General features: G+C 38.3%; 1 protein-coding gene across 1 annotated transcript in view; it reads left to right on the forward strand.

Moving 5' to 3' along the window:
- The first annotated feature begins 8,115 nt into the window (after positions 1 to 8,115).
- LOC139737516 (dynamin-1-like) overlaps positions 8,116 to 25,671 on the forward strand; it is a 68,919-nt gene continuing 51,363 nt past the window's right edge. Inside the window, exons 1-3 of the mRNA XM_071648186.1 lie at positions 8,116 to 8,342; positions 18,669 to 18,742; positions 20,116 to 20,265. Of these exons, the coding sequence (XP_071504287.1) occupies positions 8,179 to 8,342; positions 18,669 to 18,742; positions 20,116 to 20,265 (388 nt within the window). The 5' untranslated portion in view covers positions 8,116 to 8,178. The remainder of the gene's footprint in view (positions 8,343 to 18,668; positions 18,743 to 20,115; positions 20,266 to 25,671) is intronic.

A 25,671-nucleotide genomic window follows, 5' to 3' on the forward strand; every position in this document is an offset into this window, starting at 1 on the left:
TCTTTGCTGCAGGACCATATCACCTTAACTCCTTGACCGTATTATTTCAAGTTTCAAGCCCATCCATGGGTTTTTAGTTCAGTTACCAAAATGTGCAGATTGTCCAAAATGTGCAGGCAAATTTTAACTGCACATTTTGGTAACAGTTGATCCCGTCAGGTATAGTTGCACTATCGGCACATTTTGGTAAATTACCAAAATGTGCAGGTACCAAAATGTGCCGTGACATAGTGACGGCACATTTTGGTAACTTGCACATTTTGGTAATTTACCAAAATGTGCCGATTTACCAAAATGTGCCGTAACATAATATGTTTTATGTTCAGGAAGTTTTCACTGCTGTGCGTCGATTTGGCTCAGTACGTGTATTGTCTGCAGGTACAAAGGACCCAGGCTCGATCCCGGGTTCTATTTCCGAGTCCAACTGTGTAATGTTGTGTGTAATCAATACCGTCTCCTCTTGAAAGACAAAAAAACTCTGTCCCTGTGGCGGATAGGACATAAGATGGAGGTTCCGAGAGCGAGAGAGCTCCAACTCACATACACGAAAAAATTGCAGAACAGGAATGCATATACTGTAACCCGTTGAAATGGTCCCGCCTAACATCTTTGCAGCTGGACCCCATTGAAGACCAACTAGTGCAGATGAATAATTCTTTGCTATCCAACCATCTTCTTGTCTGATGGAAAAATAAAACAAACAAACCGCTAACATTTAACATCACCATCATTACCATATTTGTCGTCTTCAGTTCATCGTCATCAATGTCGCCACCTCCATCATCACCATCATCACCACCACCATCACCATCATCATGAATATCATCATTATCATCACCAGTGGATTGGTTCTTTCACAGTCTTATCTCAAGCAGCTATAATATAGCATGAAAGCACTTACTCAGAGTCCCTATATAATGCGAGGGACTGCACTCCCCTGCAGGCCCCTGGGAGCAACTTTTTCCACAAGGGTGCTGAACCCCTGACCCACCCTGGTTGCCGGACCATATTAGCAGCGTTTTAGTATATTGGGGGGGGGGGGGGGGGGGGGCAGGGGAGGTGAAGGGAGGGGATGGGGACATCGAAACGAGGGTGAGAAAGCCATCTAGGTGTCTACCACACAAGGAAACTTTTGCACTCTTATTGAAATTGAACACACTTTATGTGGTAAATTTTGAAATTCTTCAATCAAAGAAAAAAAAAGTGAATACTCGTGGACTATGTTCATGGATGAATTGCTGAACGCCCCACCTCTTGATTCTTGTGTGTGTCTTCACTTTGTATAAGTCCATGGAAGGGGACCTACGGGGGAGGGTGTGGGAGGGGGTGTCCCCCTCCCACACTGGAGAGATTTTGAATTTTCATTCCTGAAATTCAGCGATCTGGTGCACACTTTTGGTGAAATTTCTTAAAAAGTATTTTAAAAAATATTCACAGAAATGTGAATGACCATTAAATCGGGTTACAATCAACTCTTGTTCCGTGTGCGCGTCATCACTGTGAGGGGTATCCCCTCCCACCCTGGAGAGATTCTGAATTTTCATATCTGAAATTCAGGGATCTGACGCACACTTTTGGTGAATATTTTTAAAAAGTATGAAAATAAAATATTCACAGAAATGTGAATGACCAATAAATTGGGTTACAATCAACTCTTGTTCCATGTGCGTCATCACTGTGAAATAACTGTATGGAAGTTGATGAGGCGGGGATGGGAGGTGGCTACCATGCGACGGAGCTTTTGCATTTGTAGAATTTAATTACAACGATATGATGCACAATCATGGTATGGACTATCCCCATATATGTATCAGAGAATCGTTTGTTGGTCTTTGCTTTGTACTGTATAAGTCTATGGAAGGGGACATAAGGGGGAGGGTGTGGGAGGGGGTATCCCCCTCCCACACAAGGGAGATTTTGGATATTTAGACCTGAAATTCAGTGATTTGGTGCACACTTTTGAAATTAAAAAAAAAAAGTATGAAAGATAAATATTCACAGAAATGTGAATGACCATTAAATCGGGGTATAATCAGCTCTTGTTCTAGGTATGCATCATCACTGTGTGATAAATGTAAGGAAGTTGAGAAGGCGGGGTTGGGAGGGGGTAGCCCCCTCCCAAACGACGGAGCTTTTGCATTTTTAGAATTGGAATATACATTGTACAATGTTTAATGATCTGATGCAAAATCTTGGTGGAATATCCTGGAGTTTGTATTAGACAAGTGTATTAAGACATCTATGGAGGGAGACCAAGCGGGGGAAGGATGTGGGAGGATGTATCCCCTTCCTACAAGAGAGAACTTTTGCATCTTTTTGACTGTGATTCAAAGATGTGGAATTTCTGGCGCATATTTTTGATTTAATATGTAATGTAATGTAGCTATAATCAATGCAAGGGGTGGAGGCTAATACAGCAAGGTGGAGGATTTTAGAAGGGGTCGTCCCCCATCCCCTAACCCCTCCCATTCGAGAGAGCCTTTGTATTTTAAGGATTGAAATGAAAATATTTTGTCTCTACACAACAGTCATTTATGATAGAGTATTTGAAAAACTGTCAAACAAAGAAGCATAAGCCCACTAAATGTAGCAGGGGAATAAGGGTAAACTGAAAGAGAATATCCCCTTCCCACATTTTAGAACTTTGGGATTTGTTTAAATTGAAGTGACAGATCTGGGGGGCACTTTTTGATGAAATATTCAAAAAGTGTCGATCTCAAAAGTCTACTAAGTGGATGGAAGTTGGCCTATAAAGGGGGGGGGGGAGGGGGTATCCCTCCCAGGGTCATTTTCCATTTTCAGAATTGAAATTAAACGATCTTGTGCACTTTTGGTGAAATATCTGGACAGTTTCTATTTTTTTTTTTAAATTAAAAATTCCACATCGTGGGAATTTTTTTTTTTTGGGGGGGGGGGGATTGGGAGGGTGGGGGCAAAGCTTTGCATAGCTCCCACCCAATATTTTTATTCCAGGATTAATGCTATTTGGTATGAGGAAACTGTGTTATTTTTAGAATCCAATTGACATTGTCTCGCAAACACATTTTTTTGGTGGAAGTAGGGAAATAATCAATCCAAGAAGTGTACTACTACTACGTCTATGGAACGTATGGAGGGGAACTAAGCAGGGAAATGGTTAGGGCCTAAATGAAAGGAGGATATCATATTCCCACACGAGAAAAATTTATCTTGCATTTTTTGAACAGAAATGAGAGATCTTTTGATGAAAGAAATCATTCGGAGATATGCCAATCTTATGGGAAAGGACCAAAGGGGGAGGATGTGGAAGGGGTATAAACCCATTTTTTAGAATTGAACTGCAACAATGCCGTGCACAGTTTCGGTAAAATATTTGGACAGTTTTCCATCACAAAAAACAAGAAAATCTCCGACATCCCGAAAATCATTATTGGAGGGGGGTAATATCATGGCAACTACCCCGCACCCTTGCATACGAGGGAGCTTTTGCATTACTCTAGAATAGAAAGGAAAATATCGTGAGAGGGGGTATTTCGCTCCAATACAAGGGAGATTTCGCATTTCAGAATTGACAGGTGCACACGTTGTATGAAGATTGGGACAGTGTCGAATAAAAAAAAAAATCCACATCTTGGAAATTACTGGGGGGGGGGGGGGGTCAACATGATATGCTGCCCCCTCCATCGATGCTCTCCTGAAGGGGGTACCCTCCCCCTAATGAGGGAACTTCTGCATTTTTAGATTTGAAATTCAGCAATCTAGTGAGCCCTTCAGGTATAGCATATTTAAAAAAAAATCAATAGAAAAGTAGGAAAAGCAAAATATCCAGGGACAATGGAAATGCTTTAATAGTGCTGTCTGCACTTTAAGCTTGTTCTGCGTGGGAGGGGGATACCCCTCCCACGCTATGGGGATTTCACATTTTCAGAAGTGAAATTCAGCAATCTGATGCACACTTTTTGGGTGAGATATTTGGACAATTTTCTATAAAAAAAAGAAGCAAATTTCCCTGTAAAAAGATATAAGTTGGGGGTGCAGAAGCACCCCCAACTTTTATTTTTCACAGGGGTGCTATGCCCCCCTGCTCAAAAAGTCAGGGGTGCTGCAGCACCCCCAGCACCCCCGGCTCCCAGGGGCTTGCTCCCCTGCAAGCAACACTTCAGTCTCTCGACAACCACAAATCGATGAAAACTTTCACATGGTGGAAAAGGGCGCCATCTCAGGCAATTGTTGAGCCATTGATTACAGAGGAGGAAGTCACTCTACGTGGACCTGCGAATAGCGTTCTTCTTGTTTGTTTTTACGCCATAACAATCATGTCAACCAATATCACATAGGCTATTAACGATATCAGTCTCAATAATTAGTCTCTGGTGAAACAGTGCATAACAAACCAATGGATTATTTGTTCTCTCTTTTTGTTCTTATTTTTTTGGCAAATTTACATCACGAAAATTAATAATCCATCACCAGGTGTTGAAAGCGGTTATCATTACAATATTTACACATTATGCTTTATTTTAGATCGCACAAATTCACAAAGGTCAACTAAATTTTGACCATGGTTTGGATTTTAAAAACCATAGTTTGATTTTAGTCGTACTTTTCTTGAATATTCATGTAGTTTAGGTTCATTATAAACAAGAGTTTACAAAGGTCTGGAGGAAGAGGATAAAGATAGATAGATAGATAGATAGATAGATAGATAGATAGATAGATAGATAGATAGATAAATAGCTAGATAGATGGATAGATAGATAGACAAATAGATAGATAGATAGATAAATAAATAAATAGCTAGATAGATGGATAGATAGATAGATAGACAGATAGATAGATAGATAGAGAGGAGGGATAAAGAACACTTATAATTTCTTTATTCTATTTAGTCCTTTTAGGAATCATCATCATCATCATCATTATTAAAAAAAAGTGACCTCGTCTTTTTGCATTTATGCGCATAACAGAGCTATTTTAACACCATATTCAGATTTTTTTTTTTAAATTTCAATTTAGGTAATCACTCAAAGACTAACTCACTTTCATATTCATATTCACATTCATATCCAACTCGCAATGCCAGAAATTTTCATCTTATACAAATCCAAAATTGTTAGGTATAACGACATTTTGGGCCTGACCTGTGGAAGAGTCTTCCTAATGGTATTGAAATATTTTCTAGTCAATTCTCAGTCAAGGCAAAAAAGAATATGAAACGACATTATTTTGTTATCGTTGTATAACGTAGGGTTAATGCCGATTCTCTTTGTTATTCCATGACAGTTATCAAGTTTGACAGTCTCCTGCTTTTCTCTACTGGGTTGTTTTTATTTTCTGATGCGTTATATCACTTTGATTTGAAATTTATTCATGAATTAGTCCTGGATTGATATGTGAAGCCTTCTGAAGGGACCCATGTCTAACAAAACACAGTGTGCGGACACAGTTATAATTGCCAAGATATACTTTACTCTTTCCACCACAATGTTACCTATGACTCGTGTCAATACAGAATATGTATACATAAATATTATGTATATAATTTTTCTATATGAAAATTAATCTATACACAGATTAAAAAGATAGCATTAACAATACTAAAACAACAAAACTGCACTTATGCACTTGCACCCTAGCTTACCCTTGCACTTATGCATTTTGTAGCTATACCCTATTCGGTTACACAATTTAATGTGTATCAAATGATTTGTAAAGAAATATAAGCCATATGCTTTTCCAGAGGCGGCCATTATACACTCAAGCTTCAGCTTAAGATGACGGCGGCACCTGCATTTTGTATGTACACTTCGACTGAATAATCAATGATTTTCCGATTGTTTTTATATGATTATAATTCACCTATACAATATTTCATTATTGGTACGTTATACATGACTATGATTATATTCATTTTGTGTTGGATATTGTGGGTGAATAGTATTGGAAAATTGTTATGTTGTCCAGGTGTATATACTTTGCGAAAAATGCAGAAATAAATCAAATCAAATCAAATCAAATCAAATCACTTCTTGTCGACTTAATTGGCTGTAGGCCTATACATTGAGTGAAGTAATGCGATCACAGGTATAAGTTTTCAATATGAAACCATCTCTACACTGTATACGAAAGTATTATGTAAAATGACACGTGATCATTATCATTAACATAATTTTGTGGTTACGGATGTGATTACCAATATCCCCAGGAAAATCTAAACTTCTTGAGATTGCTTATAGATTAGCTCGTCGGGACAAACATTATTTTGCTGTTTAAATGTATACTTATACTCAAGTTTACGCCTTTTCAAAATAAGTTTGACCATGTTGTGGAATGACGATTAAGTTACGTGATGATGGTTTGTCTACTCAACGTCACCCAGTTATGTGTGTGAATTGACTAAAATAAATGCAGCAAATAGTGGATGGTATCAGTGAAGTTTGAAGAAAATTGGAGGATCAATTCCGTACTTATCTAAATTATATTACACTTCGTCACATAGTAACAACGCTACAAAGCAAATAGAAAAAATCATCAAAATTCAATTAATAATTTAAAAAGAAAGAACATTCTCTCTATATACTCTCTTCAAAAAATTGAGTGAAAATATTCACTCTTGAAGGAGTGAATGCAAAAAAGAGTGAAATTAGAGTGAAATTGGAGTGAATTTTGAGTGAAAATGTTCATTTTCACTCATTTTGGAGTGACCTCAGGGATCACTCGAAGATTTTGGAGTGATCCCTGACGTCACTCTAAAATGAGTGAAAATGAACATTTTCACTCAAAATTCACTCCAATTTCACTCTTTTTTTGTATTCAATCCTTCAAGAGTGAAAATTTTCACTCGATTTTTTTTAGAGAGTACTTGTTATATCATTCCCCCTGCTTTCTGAAAGAGGTGATTGAAATTCTCTTTCATTTCAGAGAAAATGTGAATATTAAATCTGTTTTCTATATTTTCAAGTTATATCGTCACTTGTACATAGTGACATCCGAAAGAGCTGTTGTAGTCTTCTCATCTAGCGATGGCTGCACCAAAAACTTTAACACTTCATAATTTTTGAACGCATTGTCCGATTTTCATAGAACTTTAACTAATCATGCGTTTTACTTATATTGCTGCATTCACTCAATCCACATAAATGTATCTGACGGTGAACCTGTCCTCTAACATTATCAACACGAACTTTGTTTAAAGAACTGAAAACGAAAAAAGAATATTGTGTGTCTTCATTTGAGTGTCGTTTTATCGTTTGGGCGTTTCCCCTCGCTTTCATGCAAACGACTCATTCAAATCTACTTCATGATACTCTATTTCCTGTTGTCGATAACAAAAAACATAAAACTAAAAAAAAAGTATATAAGATTACGGTTTAATGTTGACAATCATCATTATCATCATCACCTAAATGACATTTTCTTTTTTTTTTGTCTTAAACTCTGCAATGATTAATGGCGATCAGAATACTGTATAGGCCTACTCTAATGGAAAGAAGACAACGGTATACGACGATTGAGGACAATCGTACTGCATATTATTTTGTAGCAGTGGTATATAATAATGAGTTCTCGTCAACATTTTGGCGGTGATGCGAGAAGTTAAAATGGAAAATCGTTAATCATGACTGAATAACTATATAATAAAATTAGAAGTTACTTAGATTTGGTTGTTATCATGATTGATGGAGGAAATTGAATTTCACTCTTCTGTAGTGTGTCCGCAAAATAACAGAATTGCCATTCTTGAAGATTTCATTTTCACAGCAATCTGCCTCTGCATTGTTAAATGCAGGACATGTCCCAAATGGAGACATCCCTGTGCATGGAATGAAAAGAAAACAGAAGTGAAATCAAAAGCTATGACTACAGGTCGGACTAACTGAGCAAAGTTGATAGCATAGCACAGAAGCTATGAAAGTGATCCGCCTATTTTGACGTAATTTTCTATAATACACATACTTATTTGGAGTAAATTTAGAACTGTGCTAACTTGTGGTTGTATGCTGTGGAAGAATCGAGAGATGTTATTAACTCAAACGCGCATGCGCAGGGGGAGGCGGCCATATTTACATGGGCTCGTCTTATGGCCGAACCCACACCGTACATAATACACACACACACACAGTACATTCAGATCGAACGACCAAATTGCATAGGAACTCATTGCAATTTTGATGAACAGGGAGGATACAGCTAGACAAAATGTCTGGAAATAGGGGAATGGAAGATCTTATTCCGGTTGTAAATCGGTTACAAGATGCATTCGCCGCTATTGGAGTAGGTGGATTACTAGATCTGCCACAAATCGCCGTCGTTGGTGGACAAAGTGCTGGCAAAAGTAGTGTTCTCGAAAATTTTGTTGGACGGTGAGTATCGTTTACTCTCAGTTTACCAAACACCACTGCTTTCGTTGATCGGACAATGTTTGAATGTGTGATTTTCGAAGAGATTTTGGGACCCAATGACTTGACAAATGTTTCGATATTGATATCAAGTATATTATGTAAATGAATACGTAAGGTAGATATGTATTGTACGAGGTGAAATTCATTTCTGAACGGGTAAAGTCATGTTATGTTCCAGACAGTGATCCTTCCTCCATTTGATGTAAGGCCGCCGTGCCAGTGCGGTGTAACCGTGTAGTGACGTGTGTCGTACGGGGCGGTCTCGGGGTGCAAACAACGAAGCTACATATTGATCGGCGTGTGACATGCAGCATTCTTCCCTAGCGTATTACTTCCGGCTTCCGGGATTAGTAAACCCTTATTTAAGCGCAGTTATCCCGGCGTAGCGTAGATGATTTGTAAAGATTATTTGTAGTTTTGAGGCAAAGGTTGGATGACAGAGGAATTTGAAGCAAACCTTAAAACCAGGAAACAACTTTTCTGTTCTCTGTAAAGAAGTTCTTATTCTATGTTCCAGTATTTGTATGTAGGCCTACAATATGTACAGTGGCAGTGCACAGTGCAGCCCACAAAAGTGCAGCTCCGGCCCCTCAGCTCAGCCTACCAGGGTCTACACAGACACAGTCTGTAGCCTTAATGTGTAACACCATTTTCTCTACTATGCCCTAATAATACATGTATGATGATGAAGCTAAATACTAAAAGCTGTTGATAAGAAAATTAGGAGAAAAAATGAGATTATTCCAAAATGTGTAAAATTAAAAATGTCAAAATCAGAAAAAATTTGTAAGAATGGCCATAGCAAATACAATTGTACAGTAGTATAAAAGGACCTCCCACATAAAGTCTGAAGGAAAAACTACTTTCCTTTTTCTACTTGGCCTTTACTGAATATGAAATGTAGACTTCCAATGGCTGATTATTTTACAAGTATTCTGCAATCAGGAAAAGAATTCTGCAAGTGCTTGGTGCGTGGACTTTCTGTTTCTGTTCCGTTGGTATACTCAGAAATAGCTGAACTCCACCAATGTGTTTACAAATAGTATGATTGAGTTTATGTGCGAGGCAGAAGAGATGTTTTAAATTTTGAAGTCTCTGTTTGAAGACTGCACTGGAGGTAGACGTGACTGTTTTCTTTACCAAGTAGGTTCCTATGCAGTGCCGTCCTGTGGAAGAATAAGTACTTGTGTACGTCTTTCTTGGATTTCTTCCTACTTGTCATAGCAACAAATACTGGAGACATTTGCATGCATGCAGGAAAAATACACACACACAAAATCTTGTGTAAAAAGGAGTGAAGAATACACATGTACTAGCTTAAACTGCAGATCATGATTGTACCTACAATGTACACTGTATTCTTAATGTAAAAGAGTAGGTCTAAAATCGACTGATTTGTTGTAGTTTTTTTCCCATTTTAAACTGAGGAAAATAGTATACCAGGTAATTTAAGAAAGCGTAAAATCTCTTGATCATGAGGTCAATGTGGATATTAATTTACACGGAGAGGTCTAATGACAGAGTTCTAATGCTCTTTTAATGTCTCATGAGATGTGAATGTGAAATAAGACCCTAGAAGTCAAACCGAGTTGTGGGTCATTTAGTCCACCTCAGTGGGATATTATATGCAGAACAATGTTAGCGCTGGAAAAATGTGTCACAGTGAATGCATAAAGGAATTATTAATGCCTTGTAATTTGTTTTTGGACAGTTTGATTATGTTGTAGATAAAGGCAGGAATTCACAAGGGTAGTTTGAATTTAGTCCGTGGTTTATGCGAATTTCTTCTGCGTAAATTTGTGTGACAGATCACATAAATGCTATTTAACAGACATCCAAGAATTACAGTGCACTGATAGTCGTGAGTAACAGTTACCTTGACATGCCTATTTTGCACTTTTTAGTCTGTTGACCATTCATTCATTCGTGGTATTTTATAAAAGCTACCTTTTTAGTTAGGTAATACCAATAACATTTCTTGCGACTATCAGACAATATCAAGAATGGCCATATCTGACAGTTCCAAGGAATTACGAATGCAATTTTGAAAGAAAAGTAGTTAATTTCGTCCCTGAAATTCAGATTTTTTTTTTTGTTCCAATCGCCACTGAATAAGGGATGTCTGACAATGAGAGTACAGCTGTAGCTTCACTGCTCAATAGGACTCACAATTAGCCTGCAAACAATGCAATGCATTGTAGAAGGTACCTCGCTAACTGGTTTGTGAGCTGTGAAAATATACAAGTTTGAACTTTTATTGCCTCACTCACTAGTAGGATAGCCGATAGGGGTATACTCTAAAAGTAGAAATTTTTGTGGTGTTGAAATTTTCGTACATTTCGTGCAAGTAAAAAATAGCGCAAAAATAAAAGCATGCAAGTATTTTTGCTTGCCATATGTTCCAGTAGTTGATGTCTTGATTTTGTGGAATTAAAGATGTGCGAAAATCATCTTACCTTGCCCAATGAAAAATGTCTTGCACGAAAATATCCACTTTGACCGTACTAATGTAAAACAAGGAAGGTTTGTGTACACTTTAATTTTGCGAATTTCGCGAGAGACAAGATGCATGAAATTTAAGTGCACACGAAAGTTCTTGTCTACACTACCAAATATGTGCACAGGCCCGTAGCCAGGATTTTTCAAGGGGGGGTGCGGTCACTAAAAAAACGGACCTTCGGTACCAATACCAATGATGACACACATACACACACACACACACACACACACACAATTATATATATATATATATATATATATATATATATATATAATTCTTTGGACGACCGAACTACAAAAGTTGTATAAGAATTTGCGTGCGAAGCGCGCCGCAAATTGTGAATTTTGACTGTTTTAATGACGTTTTAAAGTCTCGAGGAAATTTGTATTTTTGTCTGTTGCATGCAATCGCGTTACGGTATTTCATCTAGGAAATAGTAAAAACTCATTCTGCTAGGAAGTTGCAAGGTTTAATTGTGTTCGAGACTCTGCGCGCGTAGCGCGCCGCAAAATTGAGAATAGTGATTTTCCTGGTGTTGTTTTAACTTTTATTTTTTCTATTGTATACCCGCGTTAGCAGGCCTGAAGCCAGGATTTTTAAAGGAAGGGGGGATTGCGTTAATTAACAAAACGGTCCTTGGATACTGTCCCGGGAGGGGTAGCGACAATAAGGTGGACACCATGCTCATACATGGACTTTCAAAATGGCCCCTAAACGAGTAATGATCATATGATTTTTTCGGGCCTTAAAAACAAGTATTCCTTAAATGTTTCCTGCACCCTAAAGAAGTACTTCATCATGATTGAACAGTATACCATTTTCCCAAATTTCGGCCTTTTTGATACCCTTTGATTATATACGCTCGTACATCACACTTTCCATCTAATCCGTGAGAAAAAACGACCCCTATTACGCGTTTTCTTTAGCGAGTATGGTCACGGTGTCCACCTTTCAGTTGGAGTTTTCCATCCCATTGGATGCTGTTTGGAAGATGAAACATTCACTTTACTATACAGTATATCAGCCGTTGGTATGCGAGTTTGTCAAAAACGAAAATAAATAAGAAAATTTTTAAAACAAAATGAATTGTAAATGTGATGAACCATTTATATTTTGCCTCCTTGTGGTAGGATATTTCCAGCATTTCCGAACTTTCAAATAATCATTTTAGATTTAATAATATTAAAGGTAGTAGATCCGATTCGCAAACATCTCCAATATCAATCAAATGTCATATTAACCATCATGCTAAGAAGGTTTTCTTTGTGAAATTTGGAGGTCAGTGAAATTCAAAAATTAAACGTCCGTTAGCCATTGGAAGAAGTTGAGTGCAAATTCAGACCTCAGGCTTAGTGCTCAGATGTTTTCCTATTTGATTTGATCTGTCTTACTGTGCACACTAAGATACATACTGGAATGGTTATTTCTTATTTATTAAATTATGTTTAGCATATTTGGTTACTAGCTGTCTCTAGGCATTTTCGAATTTGGGCTGCAAAGAGATCCACTACCTTTAAGTTAGAAGAGAGATTAGTAAATAATGATAAAATAAACAAACAAAAAAGAATGAGTTTCTTTTGTAATACTATCTGACAAACTTTTTACTTTACCATTTTACTTCATAGCTCAGCACTTTCCATTCTCTCTCATACCCTCTTACCCATTACATTTAAATGAAATACAACTAAAATGAGTTTGCGTGCCTGCATAATACTCTTTGGAAATCATAAGTGAAAATGTTCTTAGGTTTTGGCTCACTTCAAAATGAGAACCAATAGAACTGTCACAACATGAGAAAATGTATAAGTAATAATCAACAGTACATTTCCGAATTTGGCCTGCAAAGAAATCCGCCACCTGTAAGTTAGAAAAGAGATAATGATAAAATAAACAACAGAAAAGAATGAGTTTCTACCACCGTATCCAGAACAGAGCCTGAAACGGTGTAGGCTCAAGAAATCGTTTGTACTATAATACGTCTTGAAGTACTGTGTGATACTGTTGACTCAGACTTCTACAAAGCTGTAAGTGAGAATTGTAATCCAATCCGACTCATTACCTGAGATATTTATGAAAATATATCAATAAAGAATGTAAATTAAATAACGATGCGTCACAATACAGTCTAACGCTCTCACAATGCTATCATACATAGGGTTTTTCACTGACTGTTTTTACTCCGGAGCTCTTGCAATATTCAGGCTTTTGTAATACTATCTGACAAACTTTTTACTTTACCATTTTACTTCATAGCTCAGCACTTTCCATTCTCTCTCATACCCTCTTACCCATTATATTTAAATGAAATACAACTAAAATGAGTTTGCGTGCCTGCATAATACTCTTTGGAAATTATCGGGTCAAGTGAGAATGTTCTTAGGTTTTGGCTCACTTTAAAATGAGAACCAATAGAACTATCACAACATGAGAAAATGTATAAGTAATAATCAACAGTACATTTCCGAATTTGGCCTGCAAAGAAATCCGCTACCTGTAAGTTAGAAAAGAGATTAGTAAATAATGATAAAATAAACAACAAAAAAGAATGAGTTTCTACCGCCGTATCCAGAACAGAGCCTGAAACGGTGCAGGCTCAAGAAATCGATTGTACTAATACGTCTTGAAGTACTGTGTGATACTGTTGACTCAGACTTCTACAAAGCTGTAAGTGAGAACTTTAACCCAATCCGGCTCATTACCTGTGTTTTTTATGAAAAATATGAATAAAGAATGTAAATTAAATAACGACGCGTCACAATGCAGTCTATACGCTCTCACAATGTTATCATACATAGGGTTTTTCCCTGACTGTTTTTACTCCGGAGCTCTTGCAATATTCAGGCTTTTGTAATACTATCTGACAAACTTTTTACTTTACCCTTTTACTTCATAGCTCAGCATTCTCTCTCATACCCTCTTACCCATTACATTTAAATGAAATACAACTAAATTGAGTTTGCGTGCCTGCATAATACTCTTTGGAAATTATAAGTGAGAATGTTCTTAGGTTTTGGCTCACTTCAAAATGAGAACCAATCGAACTGTCACAACATGAGAAAATGTATAACTAATAATCAACAATATATTGAGACAGGCAAGTAATCATCCAAAATAGAAAATGATGATTACATAACAGGAGTTAGAGGGGAGCATTTGCCGGTCCTTTGAATGTGCACTTGTGTAGTGTGATCTTCGCTTAGTCTTTTTCTAGTCTTTAAGCATTGTTTGAAGTTCCAGTCTTCTGGGATGCTTTCTGGCGAACAATTTCACCACCCTCTCGTTATCAACGTCAAAGTTGTAATGGATATGCATGAGTGCCAAAGCAGACAGCCTGTCTTGTGTCATGCTGGCCCTCAGATAGGTGTGCAGTCTGCGTTAGGCACTGGCGCTTCTCTCGCATTCGCAGCTGGTTGTGGGGATGGTGCAGCATATTTTTAGCAATGTAAAAACATTTGGAAACATGTCTGCATCACACTGTTTTATTGTTTCCGCTGCAGTAGACGGACGTTCATTGGGGGGTTTTGTTTGGTACTTGTGCTTCCATCGGAACAACTCCTGCGGAAACACTTCCGCTGATGGCATAATGTGTGTGTAGGCGACAGAAATCGGGTTAAATCTACAGTTGAAATGATATAGTCTATGACCTTATCATTCCTTTACAACATTATTTCAGTTGATTACCTGTGTACAACACGTGTATATAAGCGCCTGATTGCAGACAGCAGGTTGTAAGGTGACCGTTGCAACTACTTACCAGGTACATTACTATACCACCTCCGAAGGAAATGCACCAGTCCGACTACAGCCATCATCGAAAAATGAGATGGAATGTGGAATGTATTTGGTCGTTTTTGCTCCCAAACTTAACAGTTATGTTGTCAATAAGGCTGCTACGTATCTAGATAATGTCTCACATACAACTGTATCTGGATATTGCGTTGAAAATGATATTTGGCGAGAAACAAAAGCTTGAAATCACAGGAATTCACACTGCTGACAACGGCAGACAGTGAAGGTCAACGGCTCAAATTTTCGTTGGTAGTCTCGTCACGTGATAGTTCTGTATGGATTGTACACGTTCCCTATGACAGCAATTGTGAATGGGTAGTCTAGCTTTACTGCAAATTTGTGTCAGGACTGCTCAACCAATGGACAAGATTCTTATGTCACAAAAATGGGCAGAACCTCTACTTTCTGAAACCGTGCGCCCCAAGTTTGTGCGATCTTCCGTTCTTGAGATATCCCGTCTGGAAGAATTGCAAGAGGGCAAAATATGCTCAAATTCGTCAAATTTGGACTGTTCGCCATAGACAATTCTACTCATAAGGTACTTTTCTGATCTAATTTGCGTCACTGCTACAAATGTTACAATAAAGATATATACACATAAATAATCCCTAAAGTGTCCACTTTCAGAATCCGGGCGCCCCAAGTTTGCTTCTTAAACAGTTTAAAAGTTATGGCAGATTTTGTGGAAAAAATGCATCGATTTTTGACCCGTTTTATGTGTTGTAGCGTTCGCGCGGAAGCGCGGCTTCGCAGATGACCGAAAGTTTTCAATATGTAATAGCTCGCACAAATTGATACGTAACATTTGTGTTTGTGTGCATGGGGACGATCCGATGGTTCATACAACAAAAGGGTTTCGTACAATTATTTTTAACATTGTTAAACGTACTCTTCCACATTTACGTAGCATATAATGTGTCTTTATATTTATTTGGATTGTTATCTTGAGAATTGCTAAAAACCGTTATTATGAAAAAGTGGACCTTTCAGAATTTGGGGGGGTGCGTACGCACCCGACGCACCCCCCCCCCCCCCCCCCCCCCCCCCTGGCTACGGGCCTGGTGCATCAAGTGTCAGTGACAATTCGTGAAAATTACATGCTGCGAAAATATCTTGCTTAATAGTACCTGATGTGTAAGAATGGCAAAACTTGACTTAGCTCATGTAATTTTATCATACAATTTTAAGGAAAGTTTTTGATTATTTTGTTTTTCTGATTAGCAACTTCTATAGATGGTTAGTGTTTTATGGTTTCTTATACAGAATTTATGTGTATCATGTTGTGGGTGGAAGAGCAAATTCCAAAGTTAACCAAACCTTTTTTCATATGTTGTAATGTAAGGTAGGCTTTCATGTAGTAGCAAGGTCAGTGCAGCTTCTAAAAAGCTTGCCAACTGATATTTGGCAACACTACACAGGGTATTCACTTAATACAGCATGCAATATTAAATGTATATCGTTGTAGTACTGAACGTAGCAGAGTGAGGTTTGCATGAGAAGCAGATGGGGGGGGGGGGGGGGATCAACCATTCAGAACCAAAGCCACTCAGTTTCCTAAAGTAAGTTTTTCATCAAGCAAAACCATGCCATTGATTTTTAGGTCACTAGGTTACTGTTCTGTCATCTGACATGCCACTTGAAGTTTCATCCTCGTCTACACAAGTACTGTGTAGTGCCCAATTTTGTAGGGTTGTCCAGAAATTAAGCTTCAGAGCATGCTGCCTAACAATCACGCATGTGATTTGCCAGTGCCATGACGATTACAAAGTTGTGTCAAAGCTTTTCCTCCAAACTCCCTGCAGTCACCCTAATTGAATCAGTATCTTTTGCTGTGCATGCAGCAAGATAGTAATGTTAATGTTGGACGCCTACAGTGTAGCAATTGAATTAATTGTGCATACAATGACACAAACAAGTAAAAAGATTAAACAATTAGAATATGGGATGTACTGTACAACTGTACATATGTATGTCTCCAAATACTCAATTCTGATTGGCTGATACATGATGTATGTTTGATTTTACTTCTTACATTTTCTTTATATTGTTGTCCAAAATGACATCATGAAGTGTGCTTGTACAATGTATGTACATTGTAGTCTCCTTAATCCAGCAATGCCAGTACCAAAATTTTAGAAATTCATAACTTTTAAATTGATTGCCTGATTTTTCTCAAATGTTCACTGGTGTGTTCCAATGACATTGCTTTTACTCAGTTCACATTGATATTTGGACTTTGGTTTCCTTTAAATTCATGCTCAATGCATGGTGTTAACTGTAACCTGACTTCAGTGCACATTGAGTATGCGATAACTAAGCAAATCAGGTCAATGTCCATTGATTAGTATTGCACTTTGCGTATCAAGCATGAGTCATTTGACCATAGTCACAGGGATACATGAACATGTAATCCCTCAAAATAGCATTGGCTAGAGCAGCTGTTAACAAGCAGTAAAGTTACAGTCATTCAACAAGCACTGTTTACATTATTTGCATGACGGAAAAGATAGGATAGATAAGATCTGCTTATGCTCACAATTTGTAAAATCGATTTTACTGTTTTTACAATTAAACACTTAGGCCCGGATTCATGAAGGTGGTACAAATGAAACCATGGTTTAAACCATGGACAAAAACCATGGAGCTCCAAGTGTCGTACGGAATATTTCGTTATGAAATTGGTCATTTCGTGGAAAAAATGACCATTTCGTTAACGAAATTATAATTTCGTGGAAAAAATGACCGTTTCGTTAACGAAATTATAATTTCGTGGACGAAATGTTCATTCAGTTACAAAATGTTGTCATTTCGTTAAAAAATAATCATTTCATCGACGAAATGACTGATTTCGTAACGAAATATTCTGTGCGACACTTGGCGCTCCATGGTTTTTGTCCATGGTTTAAACCATGGTTTCATTTGTACCACCTTCGTGAATTCAGGCCTTAAAATCTGTCCACCCAACCAAGAAGACACAGTCACACAGTAATGGAGACTTTGAAATCCTTGTTAAACATGCATGAACATACCATATTGTACATTGAAAATCCTGCTTGAAAAAAAAATAGTCACAAGTGTGATTTGTTTGTATGACATTTGAAGAAATCATGCTTTAATTTCATATGGGAGACATGCTTGTACTGCTGTATGTACTTTGTACAATATGATTTCTCTGCTTGTGGCTTCTGCTGATATTCATTACAAATGAATTTGTTTTTTCCCTAAACGAAACATTTACAGTAACTCGTGATTCTGCCCTAAACCTCTTTTACATGCAGTAAGTTTCTGTCAGTTCTCTGTATTAAAGACTGAGCAAATTCACGTCTGCCTCAAAGATCCAAGAAAAAAAAGTTGTGGTATTTCCGGGCATTTGTTTTTTCATTCCCACGTAAACTGAGAAGCCATGCAGTGAGCTATGCTATGTAAAATCATGCAACCTGTAAGTAGCGATTGGATTCCATGTGAGGTAACACAACCTGTTGTCAGCATTAAATACAACATACGACTGTACCATGTAGGTCACATATTTTGTATCTGATTACACTTACAGTATGCATTGTAATTTGAGTCATATCCATTCCCTTTATTTGACAGACCCTAGAAAAGAAGAATGGAATGATAACACATCGTCTACAGTATATTGCCACACTGCATTATTCTTTTGTGTATCGAAGCAAATATAAACATAGCCCTCTCCAAATAAATAATAAAAATAAATAAGGAGAAAGGAGGGGAAAAAAGAACTTGTATAGTAATGATAGTATAGTAAAAAGATCTCTGGTACCTGTCAATAGGATAGTGTTGATTTTGACTTTTGAATGTCACTTTTGCCATGCTGTCACAGATAGCGCCTTTAACCCGTCGAGGACGAGTCCCCAAGTACGCTCGGGCAAGTGTCAATGGGAAATGTGTGTTGTAGCAAAATCAGTCCATCCTCAACGGGTTGAATGCATTGTAAGCTCAGCTAGTTTTCACTTCCTCTTGTCTCGTTGTTGCAGGGATTTCCTTCCTCGTGGGTCAGGAATCGTCACAAGGAGACCTCTGGTTCTTCAGCTTAATAATGCCAAAGCAGGTAAAATGAATATCTTCATGCTCATGTACAGTATCATTTCAGTGAGCACATTTATTGTTTCGTCTTCTTCTTCTTCTTCCTTTTTTGCCCCTTCCCTGTTTGACGGACTGAGATGTCTTTGCTCTTGTCATTGGTCTTATTTTGGGGTTTGTCTTGCTTTTACATGACAGAAGAGTTGAGTCAGAGAATCAAATGTTAAAAAGATATATGCCTGAGAGAATGTGTCAGAGTCAAATTTCAAGGGTGTTCCTGTGACAGTTGGCATGTTTGTATTTCAGTTCCCCTCGGATGTATTCTTTTACAGCCTTTAGTTTGACAGTACTTGGTGTTCGAAGGCATGTTGTATTAAATGCTATTCAACCGTCTGAAGTGTTCGCTAAACAAACAACCAAATTTTGTTTGTACGCGATTAATAATGCAACTAAAATGTTACGAAGTAAGACTGAATATTCTCTGTGGTCCTGTCCTATGTATCGCATTTGAAAATGTTTTTATTTAATGTATAATTTCTCATTCAATCAGGTAATTAATCTCATGGGGGGGGGGGGGAGGTAATTGTCCTGGGAATACAATTGTAGTTGTCCTGAGGTGTAATTGTCCAGAGGGTTACTTGTCCTAAGGGGTACAGTGTAGTTGACTTGAGGGTAGTTGTTCAGACGAAGCTGTTGTCTTCGTATGAGCACATCAATGTACAATGTATGCAAAGTTGTGCAGAGCACACTGAAATGTCAGCACCAAGCACAGAAATAATTGCACTCTTGTGTGACAAAGCTAGAGGATGCACAGGACTCCGGCAGTGCAAACTATTTCAAGACATTACAAGTGTTTCAACTTTTGTGGTGTTAAAACTGACAGGTGTACATGATTGTATGCATGTCAACCGTAGGACTATTCATACAGTGTAGATAATTGATTGCACATGTTTGTACTTTCATGCTCAATTACACTCAACAAGCTCAGAACTACTGTTTTATGAGTAATTCAGCTCATTCAATCACTTTCTATGAGGTTGATTGTTATGATAATCAGAATTATGATGTGAATCAGAACCAGAACCAGAGCGTTTGAGAAAATAGCAATGATTTAAGTACTCATATCAGTGCACTGATTATTTGGATGACTCCTAGCAATGGTAAATAAACATGTAGATGGTAAGTGCCGTACAAGGTACAAAATGTAACATGCATTAGAAGCAGCAAAGACATGCATACATGTCTTGTGTTGCCAAATTAAGGATTTTTAAAAGCACATCACTATTGCCAGGTTACTACCGCCTACCAATAACATAAATGGGTAAAACTAATTCTTTAAAGCAAGCAAGGAATTTTTCAGTCACATTACATGTCTACCTTTGTAATTGTTCGCTCTGCCAGAATATGGAGAATTCTTGCATTGCAAGGGGAAGAAGTTCACAGACTTTGAAGAGATTCGGAAAGAGATTGAAGCGGAGACGGACCGGTTGACTGGAAGTAACAAAGGCATCTCATCTGTGCCAATCAACCTGCGAGTGTACTCCCCAAATGGTAAGTTTATTCTAGATTTCAAGGCCTTGCATGACTACTGTATACTGTAAAACATGATATATTCGCGGCATGAAATTTTCGCGAATTGGAGCCGACAGCCTTTTTCGTGGCATGAAATTTTCGCGAATTGCTACTGGCATTCAATGCATGTAGTGTAGAAAAAAGCTTTTGCGTGCATTTTAATTTCGCGAATTTTGGTGCTCGCGAAATTCGCGAAATTAAAGTGCACGCGAAAATTCCTCGTTTTACAGTACTCTGAATATTTCGGGAGGTTTTTATTTTTGTGAATATTGCAAGTCAGGTGCTATTAGTGAATTCAAAAACACGCAAGAATATTGACTCTGATCCTGACTTGAATGTGAAGTGCATGCGTACATTTCTCTATTCAGTACTGAGTTCCGTGATCGCGAATTTAAACACTCGCGAAATCGTCGGGAAGTCACGATTCTTGAAAAATGAGACTCACCGAATATATAGCGTATACACTAGTATTCACTGTTCACCCCCCTCCAGTATATTTTACATTGCTCTCAAATTGAAACCTACTTTGCTTCTATTATACCATGGGATTGGTAATGCTCAATTCCTCCCCCAAGTGTTGCTGTGAAGTCCTGATCACACGCACCCCTGATAATAACTGTTTTTGCTTGTGTGTGGATACACAAATTGATAACTCTAATCTCAATATAATTATGTGTATGAGTGGTGGATCTGTCATCAAGACTAAAGGTCTGTGTATACATGTATCTAGGGGCGCATGGATTAATCAGTATATACAGTCTGTAGGACTTTTTTTTGGGGGGGGGGGTGGTGACTGCAAGATTTGACCTTTTCTAGGAAAACATTTACTTCACCAGGCTGATCTAAACAAGTACTGGTATCGTTGTACTTGTTGGTTTTTTTTTAACATAGGATGTCCATGAATTTACGATGCATGCATGAGTAATATTCAGGAAAAGTGCCAAAGTGGTGTTTCTTTCAGTTTCACTGTTATTCATCGAGTATTCTCTGGCATGCCACCGCAACTTTTATTGCAAAAAGTATATGCAGGCAGGCAGTAGGAAGGCAAGTAGATTCAGACTTTCACACAACAAATGATTGTAATTGGAGCTGCGACTAGTCTGGTTTTTGTTTTGTTTTTATTCAATGGCAAATGGTGTAGAGTGTTTGATAAACTCCCCTACAAGACCACATACACAGTATACCGTAGGCACTGCCCCGACCTGTGCTCACATATATTCAAGCAGTACACACACACACACACAAACATACACACACAACACACACATACACACATATGCACACACAAGCACACTATTACCACCAGGCAGTGTGGGGACCTCAAGTGCCTGAAATAAACACTACATAAGCCATGCAGAGAATACGACGTACTCTAATGATGGTAGTACATTTATGATAAATAGTAAGTGATATGTCTGTGGCCTTTAACTTTAAGTAGTGCTGGCAATTTGGCTCAATTGTTTGCCCGTATCTCTTTCTATTGTGGATCTTTCATCAAGATTATTCACCTATTTTCTGCTTGCATTTACCAGTTGCGTTTGTATGTATTATTTTCAAAAAGTATGCCGCGTTATACTTGAGGGTAGAGCTGTCTGATGGCTGCGAATGCCCTGACTGGTACGTACTTTACAGTCCAAACAGTACAGGTACTCCATGCAAGACACTGAAATTACCAAAGAATGCATATTGTATAGGAAACCTACCTGGGAAACAGGAGGTACACACGCTCTGCCATGATTGAGACACTCATAATTCACAAAGTACAGTATGTAGCAACCTACACTTCATCTTTGATCATAAATGTAGAGGCAGAGGTTAATCCTGTCTTAATCATTCCAAAATAATGTGCTAATCTATGGCAATAGATGACAAAAAAATATAGAGATTCCCATCAAGCAGAGCTACAAATTGGAATGTGCATAATTTGGGTTACTAGAAAATATTTGGTCCCCTCATGCTCGGCAGCTTCGACATCACGTTGCAAAATATGGATTAAAAAAAAAGAGGCAGGAAAGTGTACAGGTAATTTAAGGTGTTGTAAATTTAAAAAAAAAGAATATGGCAGAAAGACACAGTGTAGATGTCATACAGAGAGAGTTCTTGTAGTTAACGAATATGACCATGGGTTCTCAATCTTGAGGTTCCAGACTCAAGGCTGTTAGCAGCAGTTGTAGTCCAGTATAGTGCCCTTTGGAATGACACGTAATTCTCATTGCCCAGTATTTCTGCTTGCCAGCATTTCTTTGCTTCCTAGAGGCCCTGCAAACTATAAACTTGATGTAAACATGTACTGGAAACATGTTCGATGTAGATCTCTTCATACATTGTGCATGTACAGGTTGGGGGGGGGGGGGTTAAGTTGTGGAAAGGAGAGAAAATAAGACATGTTTTATTTTCTATGATCGTTGACCTGAGGCTTTCCATTCATCATGCCTTTTGGGATAATAGTAATAATAATACAGGGTACTTATAATGCGCCAGTTCCACATAACTAACATGCTCAAGGCGCAGTAGAAAAAAGTGAGTTATGAAGTTATGAAGTACAAAAATCATTACACAGACATGCACATGAAGATGAATGACACAATAATGATGATGGAAAAAAATTGTAATATACAATTCTACTGGAAAACGGTTACAAACAAATGAGTCTTGAGGGCAACGTTAAAGGAGTCAACATTCGAAATGTAACGGATAGCTTTAGGCAGCTGATTCTACAGGTAAGGTCCAGCATGTGCAAATGATGTCTCCTTTTGATAGATAGTTAATCACTAGTTTCAAACTCACAAAGATAAGAGACGTTCCTTTCATTTTGACTGGAAAGTTCTCCATCTCCTTAGCTTCTAATAAACCATACTTTTCTAATTGTAAACCTGAAGTACAAAAATCATTACACAGACATGCACATGAAGATGAATGACACAATAATGATGATGGAAAAAAATTGTAATATACAATTCTACTGGAAAACGGTTACAAACAAATGAGTCTTGAGGGCAACGTTAAAGGAGTCAACATTCGAAATGTAACGGATAGCTTTAGGCAGCTGATTCTACAGGTAAGGTCCAGCATGTGCAAATGATGTCTCCTTTTGATAGATAGTTAATCACTAGTTTCAAACTCACAAAGATAAGAGACGTTCCTTTCATTTTGACTGGAAAGTTCTCCATCTCCTTAGCTTCTAATAAACCATACTTTTCTAATTGTAAACCTATTTACCCTGGTTTCAATGGCCTGTGTGAACAGTGCTGTATTACCCATGATGGTAAAGTGAACTTGAGGGAAAGTAGAGTAATAAGCCTGTCTTGATCACTTCTTACTCACAATCAATCACGATCTTCCAACCACCCTCTTCATAAGAGGAGAGAAAAGTTTTATCCTAGAGAGATTGCCCCCTCATCCTTCAAATCCTGTCAAATGAACAGTCTCAAGTTGTACTTGCATGTTAAATTCTGAATGCATTAGCTACATGCGGGATCTCCTCTTGTGACGCTTGCTTCTTTAACCCGTTCTGGATGGGCTGATTTTGCTGTAACACACATTTCCCATAGGCACTTGTCCGAGTATACTCGGGATTCGTCCTCAAGGGGTTAATATGCTTGCAGAAGGTGCAGAGGATACTTTTGAACCCCAGACATCTTGTTCATCATTATACAAAGTGTACTTATTAATCATTGCTGCACTGTTGTATAAAAGTAATGATCTCTGAATTAGAAGTTTGATTGTTCTCCCCACTCTCCTTTTTCTTCCTCCTTGCTATCCAGCCATCTTCTCAGATGGAAAATGAACAAACAAACAATTCATTAAACAAGAATGTGATGCTGGCTGAAGAAATTGAAAAGTGCACAAAGTCCAGTGTATGTTATCTGTAGACTGAATAAATAAATAATACAGTGATGTAAGGTTCTCACGATTGCATTGTATGTAGGCCATTACTTTCCATTTAATAACAACTTTGACTTTGTGTAAGTTAAAAAAAAAAAAAAAAACGCTAAAAAAACTTGACACTTAGCCGGGGATGAACAACTCATGAGAAATCACTCTGAGATACACTTTTACATGAGTACCATGTTTGCTTCTAATTCATTCTATGACATTTAAGCGATGAGCACACATGACCAGTGGGACCCATTTAATCTACATATATGTAGTTTGGAGCAGCCTGGGGGGGGGGGGGGGGGGGAGTGCTAGTGTATAATTTTGTTCAAAGGAATTTAAAATGCTAAGAAAGGTTGCATCTTTCATTCCTTATCCCGTCAGAGGTTATAATGTAAAGTGAAATGCTATACTTCCAGCTCTGATGCCCTGAATTGATACAGATCAAATTCCACAAACCTTGGCCTTTACAGTGCAGGAAATTGTATGAGTAACCTACATATAGGAAAGGAACATGATTTTCTTCATTCTTTTTTTCATCCCTTTTTGTTTATCTGAAGATACAAGTTACAGGTGTGAATTTCCTGCTCAGTATATCATTCAAACTGAAAAACATTTCAGGTGATTTAAAAGTGCATAAGGAATGCCAGGCCTCGAATTAACCGACGGCCACCGACGGCCATGGCCGTCGGTGCCCCTCTCGTTGGCCGCAATGCCCTTTCTTCCGTGATCAAAGTTATGGCCAAAAAAAAAGTGCCCTTTTTCCTGTGGCCGTGGTGCCCTTTTAGAATGAAAGTCCTTGTTTATGACGTATAATATGCCCTTTCTCAAAGTCTACACTTCAATAAGCTTGAACAAATTTCCTCATCTCAAATATCATACCTTCTGTTTAGTTCACTCGCGTCCCGTATCTGATTCAAACTCAATGAGACGACGTACACTTGTACTCATGTACGTACGGCCGACCGGCTTTGACCGTTCCGTCGACTGCCTCCGCAGCGCAGCGGCCATAGAGTTACTAGCTACTGTAGGTAGTATAATTTATGTAGTCCACTTCCCGGACTGTATTCGTAGTGTGCCTGCGCGTACGTACGGAAGTACGTTGATGGTGTCTGTACGTCGAGTGTCGCAATCAGCGGTTGAGCGCGTTGGGTGGGTGCTATGTGCATGCGTGTGTTACTGTGGGGAATGCGTCTGGAGCAAGTGGTCGTAAGCCATGTGCCAGGCATGTCGGACGGCTGCGAGCGTTGCCATCTCTCTCGCTCTGCATTCATGCCCGCATGCTCAAAGTAATTTTGATCGAGGGCACGCATGCGAAAAAAAGTGAAATAAAATGTAAAAAAAAAAATTGTGCAGATCCCCGACCCCCGTAACACTGTATGTGAACACGGGTTGGCTGGTTAGTTGAAAGTTAAAAGTGCCCTTTTATTCCTCAAAGTGCCCTTTTTAGCTCACCTGAGCCAAAGGCTCAAGTGAGCTATTGCGATCGCCCTTCGTGCGTCGTCCGTC

This window comes from Diadema antillarum, unplaced genomic scaffold (genome assembly GCF_040938485.1).
Source record: "Diadema antillarum isolate AM-2024a unplaced genomic scaffold, OU_Dant_1.0 seq00000694_RagTag, whole genome shotgun sequence".
Classification (NCBI taxonomy): Eukaryota; Metazoa; Echinodermata; class Echinoidea; order Diadematoida; family Diadematidae; genus Diadema; species Diadema antillarum.